A 19,481-nucleotide genomic window follows, 5' to 3' on the forward strand; every position below is an offset into this window, starting at 1 on the left:
CTGTAATCGCTGTGCCAGCTCACAGGGTGTTGTAGCTAAAATCATGGTCAGCGGATGTTGCTTCTAAGTCCAAGCTTCTTGCACTTCCTTACAAGGGTAAGACCTTGTTTGGGCCTGGTCTGGCAGAAATAATCTCTGACAATACTGGTGAGAAAGGGTCTTTTCTACCACAAGACAAGAAGAATAGACCTAAAGGATGTCAAATTAATTTTCATTCCTTTCGTAACTTCAAAGGAAAGCCTTCCTCTCCCTCTTCCAAGCAGGAACAATCCAAATCTTCTTGGAAGCCCAATCAATCTTGGAACAAGGGGAAGCAATCTAAGAAATCCGCAGCTTAGTCTAAATCAGCATGAAGGGTTTGCCCCCGGGCCGGGACCGGATCAAGTGGGGGGCAGACCTTCTCTGTTTTATCAAGCATTAGGTTACAAAATAGAATTCAAAACTTTTCCTCCCAGGTGCAGGTTTCTCATCTCAAGATTATCTGCAAACCAGATAAAAAGAGAAGCATTCTTGAATTGCGGTTGGGACCCTTCTTCCCTGGGGGTGATATTTCCTGTTCCTGTAAGAGAGCAGGGACTGGGATTCTATTCAAATCTGTTTGTGGTTCCCAAAAAAGGGGGGACTTTTTGCCTTATTCTAGACCTAAAGGGTCTAAACAAGTCCTTCAAAATGGAGACCATTCGGTCCATTCTTCCCTTGGTACAAGAGGGTCAGTTCATGACGACCATAGACCTGAAGGATGCGTATCTTCATGTTCCCATTCACAGGGATCATCACAAGTTCCTGAGATTCGCCTTTCTAGCCAAACATTTTCAGTTTGTGGCTCTTCCTTTTGGCCTTGCCACAACTCCCAGAATTTTCTCAAAGGTTCTGGGGGCTCTCTATGCAGTGATAAGGTCTTGGGGAATTGCAGTGGCGCCATACCTGGACAACATACTGGTTCAGGCGCCATCTTTTCAATAAGCAAACTCTCATACAGAGACCTTGTTATCTTTTCTTTGTTCCCACGGATGGAAAGTTAATCTGGAAAAGAGTTCCCTTCTTCCAGCTACAAGGGTGGTTTTCTCTATCTATGAAGATGTTTCTGACGGAGGTAAGAAAATCCAAAATTCTCTTCTCTTGCCTCTCTGCAGTCTACTATTCGGCCATCAGTGGCTCAATCTATGGAGGTAATTGGTATGATGGTCGCTTCCATGGACATCATTCCCTTTGCTCGACTCCATTTGAGAGCTCTCTGCAGTTATGCATGCTTAGTCAGTGGAACGTGGACCATTCGGATCTGTCTCAGAGAATAGATCTAGATCAGTCGACAAGTGACTCTCTCTCCAGTGGTGGCTCTCTCAGAAGCATCTGTCTCAGGGCACCTGCTTCCAGAGACTTTCCTGGGTGATTGTAACCACGGATGCCAGCCTGCTGGATTGGGGAGCAGTCTGTGACTCGTTAAAGGCGCATTGACTATGGACTTGGGAGGAGTCTGCTCTCCCCATAAATATATTGGAGTTGAGAGCAATTTACAATGCTCTGATGGCTTGGCCTCAGTTGTCCTTAGCCCAGTTTATTAGGTTCCAGTCAGACAATATCACCTCAGTGGCTTACATCAACCATCAGGGAGGGACTCAGTGTTCCTTAGCCATGAAGGAGGTGGCTCGGATTATTCAGTGGGTGGAAGCTCACAATTGCTGTCTCTCTGCCATCCACATTCCAGGTGTGGACAACTTGGAAGCGGATTTCCTGAACAGACAGACATTTCATCCCGGGGAGTGGGCTCTCCATCTGGAGGTGTTCTCCAGGTTATCCCTCAAATGGGGGATGCCGAAGTTGGATCTGATGGCGTCTCGGTAGAACGCCAAGCTTCCCAGGTACGGGTCAAGGGATCCGCAGGCCGCCATAATAGATGCTCTGGCGGTTCCTTGGGATTTCAGTCTGGCATATCTGTTTCCTCCGTTTGCTCTCCTTCCACTAGTAATTGCTCTTATCAAACAGGAGAGAGCGTTGGTTATTCTAGTAGCTCCTGCATGGCCTCGCAGGATCTGTTATGCAGACCTGGTAAAGATGTCACCTCTTCCACCTTGGCTGCATCTGAGGCAGGACCTTCTCAAGGTTCGTTCCTTCATCCAAATCTCGTTTTTCTGAAGCTGACTGCTTGGAGATTAAATGCTTAGTTCTGTCTAAGCGGGGTTTTTCTGAGTCGGTCATTGAGACCATGATTCAGGCTTGCAAGCCTGTTACTAGAAAGATTTACCATAAGGTTTGGTGTAAATACCTTTATTGGTATGAATCCAAGGGCTACTCTTGGAGTAGGGTTAGGATTCTTAGGATTTTGTCTTTTCTCCAGGAAGGGATTGTCAGTCAGTTCTCTGAAGGGTCAGATTTCTGCTTTATCTATTTTGTTACACAAGCTTCTGGCGGATGTACCAGATGTTCAATCCTTTTGTCAGGCCCTGTGTTTAAGTCTGTTGCTTCTTCTTGGAGCCTTAACCTTGTTCTTAAAGTTTTACAGCAGGCTCCGTTTGAGCTATTGCATTCCATAGATATTAAATTGTTATTTTGGAAGGTTTTGATTCTTATTGCTATTTTTTCTGCTCGGAGAGTCTCGGAACTCTCGACCTTGCAGAGTGATTCACCTTATCTTTCACGATGATAAGTTGGTTCTTTGTACTAAGTTGGGTTTTCTTCCTAAAGTGGTTTCGGATAGAAATATTAATCAGGAAATTGTTGTTCCTTCTCTATGTCCTAATCCTCCTTTTCATAAGGAACGTTTGTTGCACAACCTGGATGTTGTGCATGCTCTAAAAGTCTACCTGCAGGCGACTAAGGATTTTCGTCAATCCTCTGCCCTGTTTTTTTGTTTCTCTGGAAAGCGTAAAGGTGAGAAGGCTACTGCTACTTCTCTTTCTCTCTGGTTGAGTAGTATGATCCGTTTTGCTTATGAGACTGCTGGACAGCAGCCTCCTGAGAGAATACCCGCTCATTCCACTAGGGCTGTCTCTTCTTCTTGGGCTTTCAAAAATGAACAGATTTGCAAGGCTGCAACTTGGTCCTCTCTGCATACTTTCTCCAAATTTTATACAATTTAATAAAAATAAAAACTTTTGCCTCAGCTGAGGTTTCTTTCGGGAGATTGGTTCTTCAAGTGGTGGTGCCTTCTGTTTAGGTCTGCCTGTCTTGTTATCCCTCCCTAGTCATCTGTGTCCTCTAGCTTGGGTAATTGTTCCCACTGGTAATGGTGAGTCCACAACGTCATTAATATCTTAGAAAAGAAAACAAAATGCATGCTTACCTGATAAATATCTTTCTTTCCGGATATGGTGAGTCCATGACCCCACCATGTTTTTTAAGACAGGTTTTTTTTTGTTTTTTTTTTTTTACTAAACCTCAGGCACCTCTACACCTTTGTGTTATTCCTTTTTTCCATTTTCCTTCGGTCGAATGACTGGGGATTATGGGTAGGGGAGTGACACTATGGGTAGGGGGTGCTCTTTGCCTCCTCCTGCTGGCCAGGAGTGATATTCCCACTAGTAATTGATGATGTTGTGGACTCACCATATCCGGAAAGAAAGAAATTTATCAGGTAAGCATAAATTTTGTTTTTTTTAATGAGTTGACTTTTCCACCTCTTAGTCAATAGCCGTGCCTACCAACTGGCATTATCCCGGATAGCTAGGACGCTATTGGTGAAAAATATTGTTCTGCCGTATCCCATTCCTTCTACTTGTTTGGAGTATGGTAGTATGAGCTGTAGGTCTGCTTCTTAATGATAACTGGGACCAAAGAATAAGAGCAAATGTATTAATATTATATTGCAACCATTAGTGTTATTATTATCAGGTATTTGTAGAGCGCCCTCTTTATCTAATTTGTACCTCGGTAGACTCAGTAACAGCTGATTGGTTGCTGCACATATACACCTCATGTTATTGGCTCCGCTAATTCCTTAACTAGTGTTTGAAAAAGTAGGAATGTTCGCTTATGAGCCGGCCCATTTTTAGTTAGGCACCCTGGATAGCGCTTGCCGATTGTGGCTACATTTAGCCATCAATAAGCAAGTGCAACACAGGTTCTGAACCAAAAATTGTCTGGCTCCTATGCTCACATTCCTACTTTTTCAAATAAAGATAGCAAGAGAACGAAGAAAATTTGATAATAGGAGTAAATTTGAAAGTTGCTTAAAATTGCATGATCTATCATGAAAGTTTTATTTTGACTTTAGTGTCCCTTTAAAGAGACAGTACACTATAAAATAGTTTTCCCCTTAATGTGTTTCCAGTTACTTTTTTACCAGCTGCAGGGTATAAAATGTATGAGATTTGCTTTTTTAAGGCTTATTTGTGTATATGAATTAGCTGATTTTGTGTTTTGAAGTCACAACCTAATAAAGTGGGTTGAGCTTGTAGGTATAATCAGATCTCATTACTTTATCACATTGTGTACATATACATGCTACTTTATCTTATATCTGTCCATAAACCAATCACCAATACTTGGAGAGAACAAAGGAAAATTAACTTTTTATTACCTTTCTATATCCCACTGTGAGTGTAATTTCTTCGACTGGCTGTATTTACACTGCTTGGCCTTGAGGCCAAAAACTTTCAGGATGGGTGGGGATACCACAGGGTAAATAAACTATTTCAAATGCCAATATAAGGGTAATGAAAATACTTGTAAACAATGTAATACACTACAGCAGGTAAAGTGGATCATTGGGAACAATTTAAAGGGGAGACATTTTTTGATTAAACTGTCTCTTTTAAGTCTTTATAGAACAAACAAAAAACAATACAAATCTACATTTAGCACCTTATTTGTACACATTTTCTTTCCAAAGGCAGGGAGAGTTCAGGGACTTCATTCATTACTGTTGGGAATTCAACACCTGGCCACCAGGAGGAGGCAAAGACAACCCAGCCAAAGCTTATAAATATCCCTCCCACTTCCCCTGCTCCCCCAGTAATAGTATTGGTAGCTGTTAGCTGCTGGATGTCACAGGAAATCTTCCTTGTCCTCCTTCCAGCAATTTATACTAACACCCCTAACTGGCAACCCATGTTAGTTTACACTGCTTTCGTTTCTACCACAGGCCCCTGTCAGAAGTGGATGAAGCTGTCCGACTTGGAAGTGCTTCTTAGGTGTATTTTGTTTCGACACTGGATCGTGTAGACATGATTTGGGAAACTTTATTGGGGGTAGACTGAAGGCATTCATGAGGGATTTGTGCAATATAAACTTAGCGCTATTGCGGCAAACTACTGCTTTGCGCGCTTTAGTTATTTACAGGGGGCAGGTCTCTGAAAGCCGTGTCACATGATCGGGAGCTCTGCTTAATTTTTCGGAGTATCTTTTCCAGTTTAAGGAGTCCTCCGCTGCCTAGAAGTTGCGCAGTTTCTATTTTCTGTTCATTCGTTTGTTCCGCGGCTCCTGCTGCGCTTGGAGAGGGTAAGTACCTCAGCCATTAGCGTGGGTTAGAGGTGCTGTTTTTTTTTTCTAAGGAATTACTTACTGTTTGGGCAGGGTTGCTATGGAGGACAATATTGTTTTAGCTATGGAGGTTCATAGCATCCCTGATTCCTCCTGACAAATGTCTTTACTGTGAAGAGACCATGGTGTGCCCTCCTGCACAATTTTGCTCTACTTGTTTAGTTTCTACACTGAAGTCTAAGGAATGATCTAAAACTGTCCCTCCCTTGACTAGCAAAATGAACCCCTCAGAGCCTTCCACCTCTCAGGACTCTGCTGTTCTTGAGATGCCTATGCTTTCTCCTCAGTCCCCATCCCTTAACATGTCATAAGCAGTGCCCTGCAGTTTCCTCAATCTTCATCTGGAGATTTGTTTTTACCAGTGGACTTTGCTGGCGCTGAATGCTTTACCTGTCTCAGGCAAGTGTAAAATAAAAAATAAACATTTTTCTCCTATTGAAACTGGGTTGTCCAATATATCGCATCATTCTGAGGATGCTCTTACTTCTTTAGCATCGGAGGGGGAACTTTCAGACTCAGATACTACTGAGGAGAGTTTAGTGGTACTTGAGGAGGTGAGCTTCAAGTTTAAACTTGAACATCTCTGTTTTTTGCTTAATGAGGTCTTATCGACCCTAGACATTCCTTAGACTAAGCTGTTGGAGGAACCTAAAATTCCTAAGCTGAACAGGGTTTATGAGGTCAAAAGAGCTTCAGAGACCTTTCCTGTTCCAACTCGCATTGCGGAAACAATTTCCAAGAAATGGGAGAAACCTGAAATCCCTTTCTCCCCTTTTGCTACCTTTAAGAGAATGTTCACAGTTACTGACGCCCACCTAGAGTTATGTAGTTCTATACCCAAGGTGGACAGCGCCAATTCCACTCTTGCTAAGCGCACTACTATACCTCTTGAGGATAGCACCTACTTCAGAGGGACACCATGGATAGAAAGCTGGAGGGGTACTTAAGGAGGATGTTCCATCATATGGGGATTCTCTTTCAGCCAGAGGCAGCCATTGTGGTGGTCGCTGGGGCAGCCACTTACTGGTGTAACTCTCTGTTGGAGTTGATTCAAGAGGAGACTCTGATAAAGGATATCCAGGATCGGATTAGAGCTCTTAAAATAGCCAATTCCTTTATTTGTGATGCTAACATGCAGATTATTCGTCTGAATCCTAAGTCTTCCGGTGCTCTCGTGAACAGCTCTTTGGCTAAAGTCCTGGTCTGCGGACATGGTAGCTAAATCTAGACTCCTTTCATTAGCGTTCAAGGGAAATACGTTGTTCGGTACAAGTTTGGACTCCATTATTTCGTAGCTCTACCGCTTGGTCTAGTTACTGCCCTAAGGCTCTTTACAAATGTATTAGGAGCTTTGCTAGCAATAGCCAGAACGCAAGGAATTGCGGTTGCTCCTTACCTGGATGATATCTTGGTTTAGGCTCCTTCTTTTCCTGTGGCGAGATCTCCCACTGATTCTTTTCTGTGTCTCCTTCGGACTCACGGATGGAAGATAAATGTGAACAAGAGTTCTCTGGTTCCCAACACCAGGGTTTGCTTTCTGGGAAAGATTGATTTGATTTCCATGAAAATCGGATCAAAAACTGGCGAAACTTCTCTCTGCCTGTCTTTCTCTTCAGTCCACTGCATGGAAGTAATTGGTGCATGGAAGAAATTGGTCTTATGGTGGCGGCCATGGATATTATTCCTTTTGCTCGCTTCCATCTGAGACCCTTACAACTATGTACGCTCAGACAATGAAACGGAGATCATTCCGACCTGTCTCTACAGATCGTCCTGGACAGCTATTCGAGAAACTTTCCTGGTGGCTCTGTCAGGACTGCCTGTCTCTAGGCACATGTTTTTTGAGACCATCTTGGGAGATGTTGACTACGTACGGCAGCCTTCTTGGCTGGAGAGCGGTCTGGGGTCCCTTGAAGGCTTAGGGAACCTGGTCATTGGAGGAATCCTCCCTATCAATATTCTGGAATTGAGGGCCATTTTCAATGCTCTGGTGACATGGCCTCAACTTCGCTCTGTCCAGTTTATTAGATTACAATCAGACAACATAACTCGGTTGCCTATATCAATCATCAGTGGGGAAGGAGGAGTTCCTTAGCGATAAGAGAAGTGTCTTGCATCCTTCAATGGGTGGAGACTCACAATTGCCACATTTCAGCGATCCGGCGGTGGAAAATTGGAAAGCAGATTACATGAGCAGACAGTCCTTCCACCCCGGCGAGTGGGCCCTTCACCCAGAGGTGTTTTCCGAGATTACCCTCAGGTGGGGTGTTCCAGAGATCTCATGGCGTTTCGTCTCAATGACAAGCTACCCATATACGGGTCGAGATCGAGGGACCCTCAGGCAGCATTGGCGGACGCGTTAGTGGCTCCGTGGATGTTTAAACCGATGTACCTGTTTCCTTCATTTTATCTCTTCACAGAGTGACCGCCCGCATCAAACAAGAGCGGGCGTCTGTGATTCTGATTGCTCCAGCATTGGCGTTTCGTCTCAATGACAAGCTACACAGATACGGGTCGAGATCGAGGGACCCTCAGTCAGCATTGGTGGAAGCATTAGTGGCTCCGTGGAGGTTCAAACCTATGTATCTGTTTCCTTCATTTTCTCTTCTTCCCAGAGTGATCACCCGCATCAAACAAGAGCGGGCATCTGTGATTCTGATTGCTCCGACATGGCCTCGCAGGACCTGGTTTACGGACATAGTGGAGATGTCCTCCTGACCTCCGTGGAGGTTGCCTCAGCGAGCAGACCTTCTTCTCCAGGGTCCATTGCTTTTTCAAAATCTAGATTCTTTGCGGCTGACTGCGTGGATATTAAACCCTTTGTGCTGTCCAAAAGGGGTTTCTCTTATAGGGTCATTGATACCCTGATTCAGGCTACTAAGTCGGTTACTCATCGTATTTACCACAAGGTCTGGCGTACCTATTTATCTTGGTGTGAGGAACAAGGTTTCCCTTGGCACAAGGTGAGGGTTCCTCAAATTCTTTTGTTTCTCCAGGATGGTCTGGACAAGGGTTTATCCGCCAGTTCTATCAAGGGTCAGATCTCTGCCCTTTCTGTGTTACTGCACAAGAGATTGGCTAATCTTCCTGACGTTCCGTCCTTTTTTCAGGCCCTGGTCAGAAACAGGCCTGTGTTTAAGCCACTTGCTCCTCCTTGGAGCTTTAATCTTTTTCTTTGTGTTCTTCAGAGAGCTTTGTTTGAGCCCATGCATTCTGTTGATGTTAAACTTTTGTCAATTAAAGTTTGTTTTTTTGTTGGCTATTTCTTCTGCTAGCAGAGTTTCAGAGTTATCTGATTTGAAGTGTGATCCCCCTAAACTTGTTTTCAATGTGGATAAGGCTGTTTTACGTACCAAGTAAGGTTTCCTTCCAAAGGTTGTCTCTGACCGCAATATCAATCAGGAAATTGTAGTTCCTTCTTTTTGTCCCAATCCCTCCTCTCAAAAGGAGCGTTTGTTGCATAATCTGGACGTGGTTCGTGCTTCGAAGTTTTATCTTCATGCTACCAAGGATTTTAGACAATCCTCTTCCTTGTTTGTTGTGTGTGCTGGTAAGCCCAACGGCCAGAAGGCCACTCCAAATACTATTTCTTTTTGGCTGAGAAGTGTCATTTATTTGGTTTACGAGGAAGCTGGCCAGCAGCCTCCTGAGAGGATTAACGCTCATTCTATCCATGCGGTGTCCTCTTCTTGGGCTTTTAAGAACAAAGCTTCTATGGAGCAAATTTGGAAGGCGGCTACCTGGTCCTCTTTACATACTACTTCTACAAGTTTGATGTTTTTGCTGAGGCTTCTTTTGGGAGAAAGGTTCTTCAAGCGGTGGTACCTTCAGATTAAGGTCCGCCTACCTTATTTTCCCTAACGTTTCATTCTGTGTCCTCTCTAGCTTGGGTATTGGATTCCCAACAGTAATGAATGAAGTTGTGGACTCTTCCTGCCTTTGGAAAGAAAACAACAATTATGCTTACTTGATAAATTATTTTCTTTCCTGGCAGGGAGAGTCCACGACTCCGACCAGTATTTTTCAGCGGAGGATTTCCTTATCTTCTGGTACCTCTATACCCCTAATGTTTTTCCTGCTTTTCCTTATTGCCTCGGCTGAATGGCTAGGGGAAGTGGGAGGGATATTTATAAGCTTTGGCTGGGGTGTCTTTTCCTCCTCCTGGTGGCCAGGTTTTGAATTCCCAACAATAATGAATGAAGTTGTGGACTCTCACTGCCAGAAAAGAAAATAATTGATCAGGTAAGCATACATTTTTTTTATTTAAGGGGAGCGTGTGCTGTAAAATAGCAGCTGCAGAGTATAAAATGTATGAGAAATTGCTTCTTTGGGTCTATTTTTGTATATGAAATAACTGGTTTGTTCCTTGAAACCACAACCCATTAACATAGGTTGAGCTTAGGGGGAAAGCAGATCTTATGTTATCACTTTCTTTACATACACATACTTCTTTATATTATCTCTCTCTGTATACCAATGCCCAATACTTAGAGAGAACAATCGAAAATTAACATTTTTTTACTTATCTCTTCTAACCCCTCACCTGGAGTGTAATTTCTTCTGCTAGCCATGTTTTCACACCTTATCTGCAGCCAATAGTTCAACACTGCAATTGTTCTTCAATTACTAAACCTTACCCCCACTTGGCTTATTTTCATGAGCCAATCCGGACTTTTGTGTCTTATCTTATTGCAAAAGCCAATTAGGGATATATATTTGGCAGGGTTATGCTTGTGAAGCATGTCATGAATTGGAAAAGTCTTTATTTTACAGTGTAAGTTGTTTAAAATTGTATGCTCTTTCTGAATCATTAAAGAAAATATTTTTTTTATACTATGTTTATTTACACAGAAGAAACCGGCACAGGTTCTCTACCTTTGGTCAGCGTCTCATTTTTTACTCCACTTACTGCGGCAGAAATGGCGCCTTATCTTAAAAGGATCTCTAGAAGTCAGACAGTAGAGGGTAAGATTCAATTTTGTCTGTTTTGTTACATACATGACGAACACTTCTGATGGTTAATAATAATTTGGAGAACTATTCAGAATCTATTTTGCTGATCTAAGTTAATTTTGGCTCTCCTAATCTTTTTTTTTATTTTATTTTTTTATATTTGATTTCATTTGTTTCCTTTTTTTCATTTTGTTCTAATCTTTTATCTGTGTAGTCTTGCAGACTGTGAAGATACATTGTTATTGTTGGTCACGGGTTACCCAAGGGTTATAAAGAAAGTATTTGATGTTCACAACAGAGAAAAGTAAAACACAGCCTCTATTTATTAGAGAAAACTTTAGGAGACAGATATAATTAAACAGATCCCAAGGGCAACGTATAAAAGTCTAATCATAGTTGCAGTCAAGCTGCCTGTCAGCGTCTTATGCTAGTCTCTGTTACATCGCTAGTATTTTCTATTTTATTTTACCGTTTGCTGAGCCTGTCTGCAATCTTATCTGCTCTTGAAAGCTAAAACATTGCCTAGGGCAGTCTGAGACGTGCAGAGCTGGCAGCTGGGCTCTCGGTCCCAGGATTCTGTGTAATATGTCATCACATTTGATTCTCTCTCTAAAATGAATTGCCTGCTTGAAAGACTGTGCTATAACCAAATCTGTGATTGTGTCACGCTGACCCAGCTTCTTCCTAGCCTCAGCCTGAGATGGATTTAAGCTGATGTGCAATGGATTTGTTTGCTTTTCTTCCAGACATCCTGCAGGTTCTGAGTGATATAGATGAAGTGTCCAAGCGTAGACCTGAAATCCTCTCTTTCTTTGCTGTGAGTATGTCCGAACTCCCTGTGTACTGAGCAAATATACACCCCTCAGAGTGATACCCCTCTGTAATTGGCTTGGTCTGAGTGCCAGCTTAAAGGTGCAGTAAACATATTTTAATTACATTTTTTTTTTTCTGCAGTCTTAACATATCAGCAGAGTGTGAATTTTATTAGAACAAATTAACATCTTGTTTGCTGGAGTCTGGAGAAGATAGGGCTTGTCACTGCCAAGACTTGTCTTACCACATCTGTCCCTAATTTGCAATTTATGTTATTTTAAAGGGACATTAAACATTATTTTATTTTTACATATGTATAGTAGCGGTGCATTTCAGAAGATCTGTGTATACAGTGAACGTCTTAAAACATCTTTTATAACTATCATTTTATTAGCAACATTTGCGCTTTTTTATATATATAAAATCTTCAGTATGGGAGAGGGGACTTACATACTATTATCACATTTTAATTGGTGCCTAACTATATATATATATATATATATATATATATATATATATATATATATATATATATATATATATATATATATATATATATATAGTCTGTGTCTCTCTCTCTCTCTGTATGTATTGGGTACTTGTAAAGCGCGGCTAATCACACGTAAGGGTCTCAAGGCGCTGCTCATTTTATCGACCTCGGAAGGATGAAAGGCTGAGTGGACCTCGCTGGGGATCGAACCTGCAACCCTTGGGTTGCTACAGAGCTCAGCCACAGTGCCTTAGCATGCTGAGCGCTCTCTCTCACTCTCACTCTCTCTCACTCTCTCTCTCTCTCTCTTTTCATCTACTTGAGAACTCAGCTATTTTAAAGCCTTTAATTATAATCATTTATATCAATTAGTTTGTAAGCATCTATGATTTTAAGACAAGATACTGATGTTCACTCACAAGACCTGAAAAATTTATTTATTTAGCCTTTTTTTCTTTTTAGTATATAAGAAGATCTGTTTTTGTAATAAGTTTAGTGGCCAGCTCTTCTGTACAGTTATGAAAGAAATCTGCGCAGCTGTCAATAGGAAAGCCCACAGACTGATAAAGAGAGCAGCCTTTGTGCTGAAATATAAACATAAGCACTTATCTCTAGAGGTTTGTCCTATTTCTAGTAAGCTTCATGGTATTTACACAGCAGGGGATACTACCACCTTGTGGTAACCCAAAGTAACTTGACTAGAAAACGAGCTGTATAGGATCAGGCCTATGGTTCTATCAGCGCAGCAAGGGACAAATCAATGTCCTACACAGCTATCCCAATACACAGTTTTTGAAGATCTTGTGACAGTTTTTTTCTCTTTTTCTGTCTTTGCAGAGTGATTTTCAGAGGTTGATGAGTTCCACAGAGGAATCCTGTCGCAATCTGGCTTTTAGCCTGGCTTTACGTTCTATACAGTGCAATCCTAGGTGAGACTTTATATTCTAAATGCGCACAGCATTAATACAGGGCTTTTGTCCAAACGTGTGTTGGGTTTTTTTCACACTTTTTGCACAAATGATAATGTGCGTAAGACGAGGTTAGGATCTCCAGCCTCATAGGGTCATGCTTTTTAATACCATAATCCCATCAAAAGGGTAGATTAAAGGGACACTCAAGTCAAAATGTAACTTTCATGATTCAAATAGAGCAGCACTAAACAACTTTCCAATTTGTTTCCATTGTAAATATATAAAGACTGTGCTCGTTTTGTTACTTTGTGAGTCACCAGCTCCTACTGAGCATGTGCAGGAATTAGTAGAATACAGGTAGCCTCAGAAACCATTGTAAATTGAAACCCAGTTTATAATGTAAATCAATGGGAAGTGAGGGATTTAGGTTCCAGGCCCCTCTCAAAATTGTCATAAGTAACACCTAATATATTATTTTTAAAGCTTTGAAATGAAGACTTAAAATGCTAAACAGCATTATAAACCTAAAAAATAATAACACAACACAGAATATATAATTAAACTAAATTAACAAAAACATTTGCTAAACAGCATTATAACCTAATAAAATAATCACACAACACAGACTTTACTTGCATTTTTCTGCGAACAGCTCTTTCTATGCATTCCAATCTGGACTGATTTATAGACAGGAAGATCTTGTTCCTTTGAAATCTGCTCAATAGCTCAGGTCTGGTTAAACGGATTAATTTCAGCTTGCTTGGCTTTGCTGCAACACAAGCGGACAGCTCCATCTACTGGCTATTTTAATAAATGCACTGCTTCTCAATGCTTTTCAATAGCAGTCACATGACTGGAAAAAAGGTTGTTATTCTGAAACGGTGTAAATTCAACCCTTGTAAAACGAGGGCCACCTGTATATGTATATGCATTTGTGATTGGCTGATGTCTGTCATATGATACAGGAGGAGTGAAAATAGACGTAACTGAAATTTGTCAGAAAAAAACTACTACTCGTTTGAAGTTCCGACTAAGTGCTATTGCATTGTCTTTTTATCATGCATTTGTTTATTATGCAAATCTACAGTATTTAGTGGTCCTTTAATGCTCAAACATCATTGTGCTCAGAAAATGTTCTACCATGCATATAATAGAACAGAATTAAAAGATGACGATTTAAAGGGATAGGTAAAAAATAAAATGTGCTTGGATGCATTTAAATTTTAAATAGAAACAGTTTTGCAGTATACTCCCATTAGCATATATGCTTCTAGTAAATGTTATAACTTCTTTCCAGCAGCATACGCACATATGCTGTGAGGGCCTGTGCACCAGTGTTCAAATGCCTGCTCAGCAAGCTGTTGGTGGTGTGTATAGTGTTAGTGGAGGCTTTATTTGTGTCATAGAAGCAGCTGGTGACTCTCTGAGAAGGTGCGGTGCTAGTATACGGTTGCACAGCATATGTGCATATGCCGCTGAAAAATAGTATGACGTTTTACTAGAAGCATTTTTGCTAATGGAAGCATATAGCAAAAATGTTTCTGTTTCAGATTTGAAATACACTAATGTACGTCTATCCCTCTAAATTCAAACTGAAATTGATACAATAGTTAAAGACAGTTGGTTTATTAAAGGGATATTCCACATGGATGCATTTCAGTATTCTGAATCCTACTTGCCCCTGCCCCCTGATATTCAGTTTTATTGCAAGAAAATTGGACAAAATAAATAAGGAAATTGTTTTTACTATAGTTACATATTTAATAGGGAATTTAAAAGGACATGTTATATTTATTAAAGGTCATATAAACTTTCATCATTCAGATAAAGCATACCAACTCTCCAATTAACTTCTATTATCAACTTTTCTTTTTTCTTTTGGCATCTATTGTTGAAAGACATACCTAGGTAGTCTGAAGCAGCGCCATATAATCCTCAAGCTATTTGCCCGCTCTAGATATGCCCTTCAATAAATTATACCAAGAGAGCAATGTAAATTTGATAGAACATTTGAATGAATGATGTTGTCTTTTAAGTAACCTATACTCATCAACTAAATATTTTTCTGCCTATTACCTCCTTAGTATCGCAACTGATTTCCTCCCCACTTTCATGTACTGCTTGGGTAACAAAGACTTTGAAGTGGTGCAGACTGCGCTGCGGAACTTGTCCGAGTACACGCTCCTTTGTCAGGGTAAGTGCGCTTGTACCCCTCAGTACTGTATTATCAGAGTTTTATCATAAACCGGGGGTCATAGAACTTGAACTTTATTTAAATTAAAAGCAATATTTGACACAGCATGGCAATATAAAGCTGAACTAAGCAGCCATGTTGGGTGTTGGGTTTAGGAACACTTTGTCTTTCCTATGACACTAATTATACAGAACAGAAAAAGTAATAATAATAAAAAACAACAACAATGCATGCCTGTATTTAATTAACAGTGAATATAATGGGGTAATTCACTGTCTTCTAAAACAGTAAAAAAAACTTTTTGTTCCCAGCCACTGTGGGTTACCTACCTAGGCCCTTTGAAGGGACAGTAAGTATCTTGTAATTACAAGATTCTTCTTCATTTGTGCAGTAAATTGTCATTAGGTGAGGTTGAACATTTTTGGAATACATTAACACCTTGTCAAACTCCATCACTTGCCTTATTTGGAGGAGCCAATTCACACTTGTTACTTACTGGTGTAGAAAATAACCACAGGCAAACAAGAAGGATACAACTGCTAATTCCTCTATAGATGTCTAATGATATCACCCATAGAGGCATTGCTTATAAATCAAGAAAGCGCATTAAATTAGCACTCTAGATCCATAATCGGAATGCAGCCAATCCGCAAGTAAATTAGCAGAGCGAAAGAAGAGTGGCCTAATCTAATCTAATCTGCCTAATTCTCTCTGTACCCTTTGTTAAAAAGCATATCCATGTAGGCTCAGAAGCAAAGTTATTCTATTATTCTAATAATTGAACGTTTTATATTACAATGTCACTGTAATTGGTTGCTCTGTAACATAAATACAACTTCAGATTATCATCACTAAACTGTTACCCTTATGGTATTTCTGTCCAACAGGTGACCATCTCTGCCCTTATACACAACATGTACATGTAACAAACCTCTCATGTCATGTAGTGCTCTATTGCATGGGGGTTGTCTCTCTACTTTACATCCAGACTGCAGTAAAGTTTACCCAAATTTGCCTTTCTAGAATCTTGTAAGGGCTCTCGCAGTGCTGGAGATTGTCACTTCATAGTGTATAGCTTTAGATCAAAGGCCCTTATTGTGTCAAGAATGTCAGTTTCAAGCAGTTCATTTAGTTCTGTCTATGGTGTTACACAGGTATAGCAAGAGTGAAAATAAACCATCAGATAGTTCCTAAGCATTAAATTACAACAAAAGGGTTACACGCACAATTAAAGTAATGCTTATGAGCCACAGAGAACTGCTGGTCCTGAGCGGATATGGCCAAAGTTGCACGACCCAACTGCATGATTGCTGCTGCTAATTACTTTATGAATTTGTAACATTTTCTTTGGTAAGAGAGAATGCCAAGTTGGGTCCACTAAATAAAACAAAGCGTCTGAAACAGTTAAACACCGGTTATACATAGCATTTCTCTCATGGATTTGACAGTTTGTGTTAAAATTAAAATTATCTTTAATAAAAATTAACAAGAAAAAAATATTTAATTTATTTATGCAAGTTCCCTTCTAGATTGTAAATTCCCACGGGAATAGGGCCCTCAATTCGTCCTGTATGTGTTTGTCAAATTGTGTCTCTGAATGAATTGTACCCATGGACAGCGCTGCGGAATATGTAGGCGCTTCATAAATAAAGTATAATAATAAACACAAAGACATATTTTGCAAATTCTACAGGGGTGTACAGGTTACATTTACAATTATTTATAGTATACACCAAGATATAAAAATGTAGCTTACACATTTGTAGTTTTTATATGATTTACTCGTCTGTTTAGAAGCATTTTCGGGGGGTGTCTATTTGTTTTTTACATTTTCAGGATACCCTTCAGTAGCATCTCTATGTGTTTAATATAAATATATACATTAGTCTTATTTTGACATATTTGTAATTGTATTTTGCAGAATACGCTGCCGTTCTGTTGCACAGAGCGTTCCTGGTTGGTATGTATGGGCAGATAGACACCAGCCCTCAGATTTCGGAAGCCTTAAAGGTTCTTCACATGGAAGCGATGATCTGAAATTATCCTGATTACTTGAATAGAAATGGACATCTTGACTCTGGAGAAAACTTTCTTGTGGACTTTATATGACATGCAGACCAACAGTGTACATTTTAGCAATTTATTTTTTTAGTTTGTAATAAATCTGTTACTGTTTTGGTGTTTGTTAGCACTTTTTTTAGCATCCCCCCCCCCTAATTTTACTCAGCAAAACACAGTATACCACAATTGGGCAATGTAAGTGTGTGTATATATATATATATATTTTTTTTTTTTTTTTTTATATTAACCAGTTAAAAGAAATATAAACATTTTGAGATTGTAATATAAAATGATTAATTATGCATAGCAAACATACTTTCATTATTTATTTTGCCCCTTTTCATGTGATTTAAGTCTGAAAATTGTGCATTTTCCAGTCCTGAAAACTGAAAGAGCACATGGCAGGCTTCACACGGCTAACCCTGCCACATATATATTTTTCCCTAATTTGCAGATTGATATATTTTATGCTGAAGCCAAACAGTGGTGATTTTATTTGCACAATGACAGTGGGTAATCCCTGTTGTCTTCTACAAATAAGGAAAGTGTTTGGCCATTGAAAAACAGTTGCAGCAAACAAGGTGTTAATCTGTTTTAATAACATTCAGGCTCTTCTGATTTATTGCACAACTGCAATACTGCAATGTGTTTACTGTCCATTTAATTATAAAACAAGATTGAATTGAGAATCTTTGAACAGCAATTTCAAAGGTTAGCCCAGTGTATTGGTATACCTAAGTATCACATTATGTTATACACTTATATACACTGTTGTGATTTGTTTCAGTCAGGTATTAGAAGGATATTATAGTTCCTGAGGTTATGCAATCAATATTGTTAATTCATTTAGAATTAAACTGATAATAAAGCTGAAAAGGTTTAGTTAGCTAATAGCCACTTATAATATGTTGCAGTTAAATGTCAGCTGCACAATAAACATTAGACTATTTATTTTCAAGCCTTTGTAGTAGGAGGTTATTTTACACATTAACATATCACACTTCAGATACAGGATTATACTAAATTAGGCTGTGCCATCATGCTTGTATCCTGATAGTTGTTAAACTATTAGCTTGATAAATAGAAATACACAAATTAAAATATGCTGCTAGTAGTTCTATAATAACCGCTCCTCACAGTCATTGCGCCAAGATTATAGTGATAAGTAAATTCATAAGTTTAGACTGATAACCGCTGCAAGTATTAAAAAACAAATTGGGGGGGCGGAGCCAACTGCCAAAGCAGAGAGACGCATCTTCCTAGAGCTCCTGTTGTTTGTTTTAATATTTTATTATTTTGAGCACATTAAGGAACCTTACAGTAAGTTCTATTCTTCATTAAGCCCTGGAGCATGGGACGAACGTTTCAATGGCTTTGAAAACATAGTGTTAGACACCACATCGGCACAAGAATTTTTTTTTGGCCTGCTGTGTTGGCTGCATGGGGTGAAACGCCATTTTAAAAGAACAACCACGCACTGTTGCTTATGTTAGAGACTTAGCCGTATACTACGTTATGGAGAGGCAAGTTCTATCTATGTTGCACGACTTGATGTTCACTTTGGATGCCCATCACGGCGAACTAGTAGCGGTGCTTTGAGCAGCTATGAACTGGAACCAAGATGCACCGATAACAAGTGGGGTTGTGGAAGCAACTAGAGGATATATACCGGACACACCACATGTGAGTTGTGATGTGTCTCAACACTCTGAGAATGCGCGCAGCGAAGATAAAAGATGTCGTGAGCCCCATATAGTGGAGTCAACGGGGCTATGCACACAACCAAGCCCCCTGCAGCCTATTGCCGCTAAAGCGGAAGAAACATGCCCTCAACAGCGGGAAGCTGGGTCTTTACTAACTCCAATAGCAATTCCCAATAGGGGTAATCTAAAGGACTCACCAGCAAAGCCATGGTCAGAACCGGTAAGAATTTTGTCATTGGAGCTTGATCTCTTTGCCGACAGCTTTGGGGCTGGAACAGGGTTGCTTGCTGATGCTCCATTTGTGGATAGCGAGGTTTTTCTGAATACAATGTATGGGAGGGCCACTAGTGGATTTCCCCCTATGATCAGACTGCTAGTATGGTTTTGCCAGAGACACTCTGGATATGTGCACTACGGATCTTACAAGCCGGTGGGCATTGGATGAAGCAATGGGACACATTACAGTAAATGAGAGACTTTAGTCCCCAATATACTGAAGTATTTTACTTTTCACCTACAAAGTTATATTTTTGCGGTTATGTTTTTCTCTCATATGATTCCCTGTTTTATCTTTGATTTAACGCTTCCTAACCTACTTATAACCAAGTCTCCTCATTTAGGATCTCCTAACCTTATAGATGCTCACCTTGTATGTCTTTTTTATTCATTTTGAGTTGGGGAGCCTACTATAGGCACTCTAATTGTATATAAGGATAATGTAATCTATATGCCTGCTGTCTGTTCACTTAGAGAAGTCCAAACTCTCACTGTTCATTATGTTCACCTAAGCCTGTTCTACTGGTTGCGGCAGAGCCAGTGGATTTGGCATTATTTGCTTTAACTAAGGTGAGGTGAGGCATAATTGTGAATTAATTTAG

At 40.2% G+C, this 19,481-nt stretch overlaps 1 protein-coding gene across 2 annotated transcripts in view; it reads left to right on the forward strand.

The window, feature by feature from the left end:
• The window catches only part of INTS1 (integrator complex subunit 1), a 190,185-nt gene extending 173,171 nt beyond the window's left edge, over positions 1–17,014 (forward strand). For both annotated transcript variants that reach the window (XM_053694669.1, XM_053694668.1), the window contains 5 exons: positions 10,330–10,443; positions 11,178–11,248; positions 12,572–12,663; positions 14,730–14,839; positions 16,761–17,014. In XM_053694669.1, the coding sequence (XP_053550644.1) occupies positions 10,330–10,443; positions 11,178–11,248; positions 12,572–12,663; positions 14,730–14,839; positions 16,761–16,876 (503 nt within the window). In that variant the 3' untranslated portion in view covers positions 16,877–17,014. The remainder of the gene's footprint in view (positions 1–10,329; positions 10,444–11,177; positions 11,249–12,571; positions 12,664–14,729; positions 14,840–16,760) is intronic.
• The last annotated feature ends 2,467 nt before the right edge of the window (positions 17,015–19,481 follow it).

Source organism: Bombina bombina, chromosome 11 (genome assembly GCF_027579735.1).
Source record: "Bombina bombina isolate aBomBom1 chromosome 11, aBomBom1.pri, whole genome shotgun sequence".
Taxonomy (NCBI): Eukaryota; Metazoa; Chordata; class Amphibia; order Anura; family Bombinatoridae; genus Bombina; species Bombina bombina.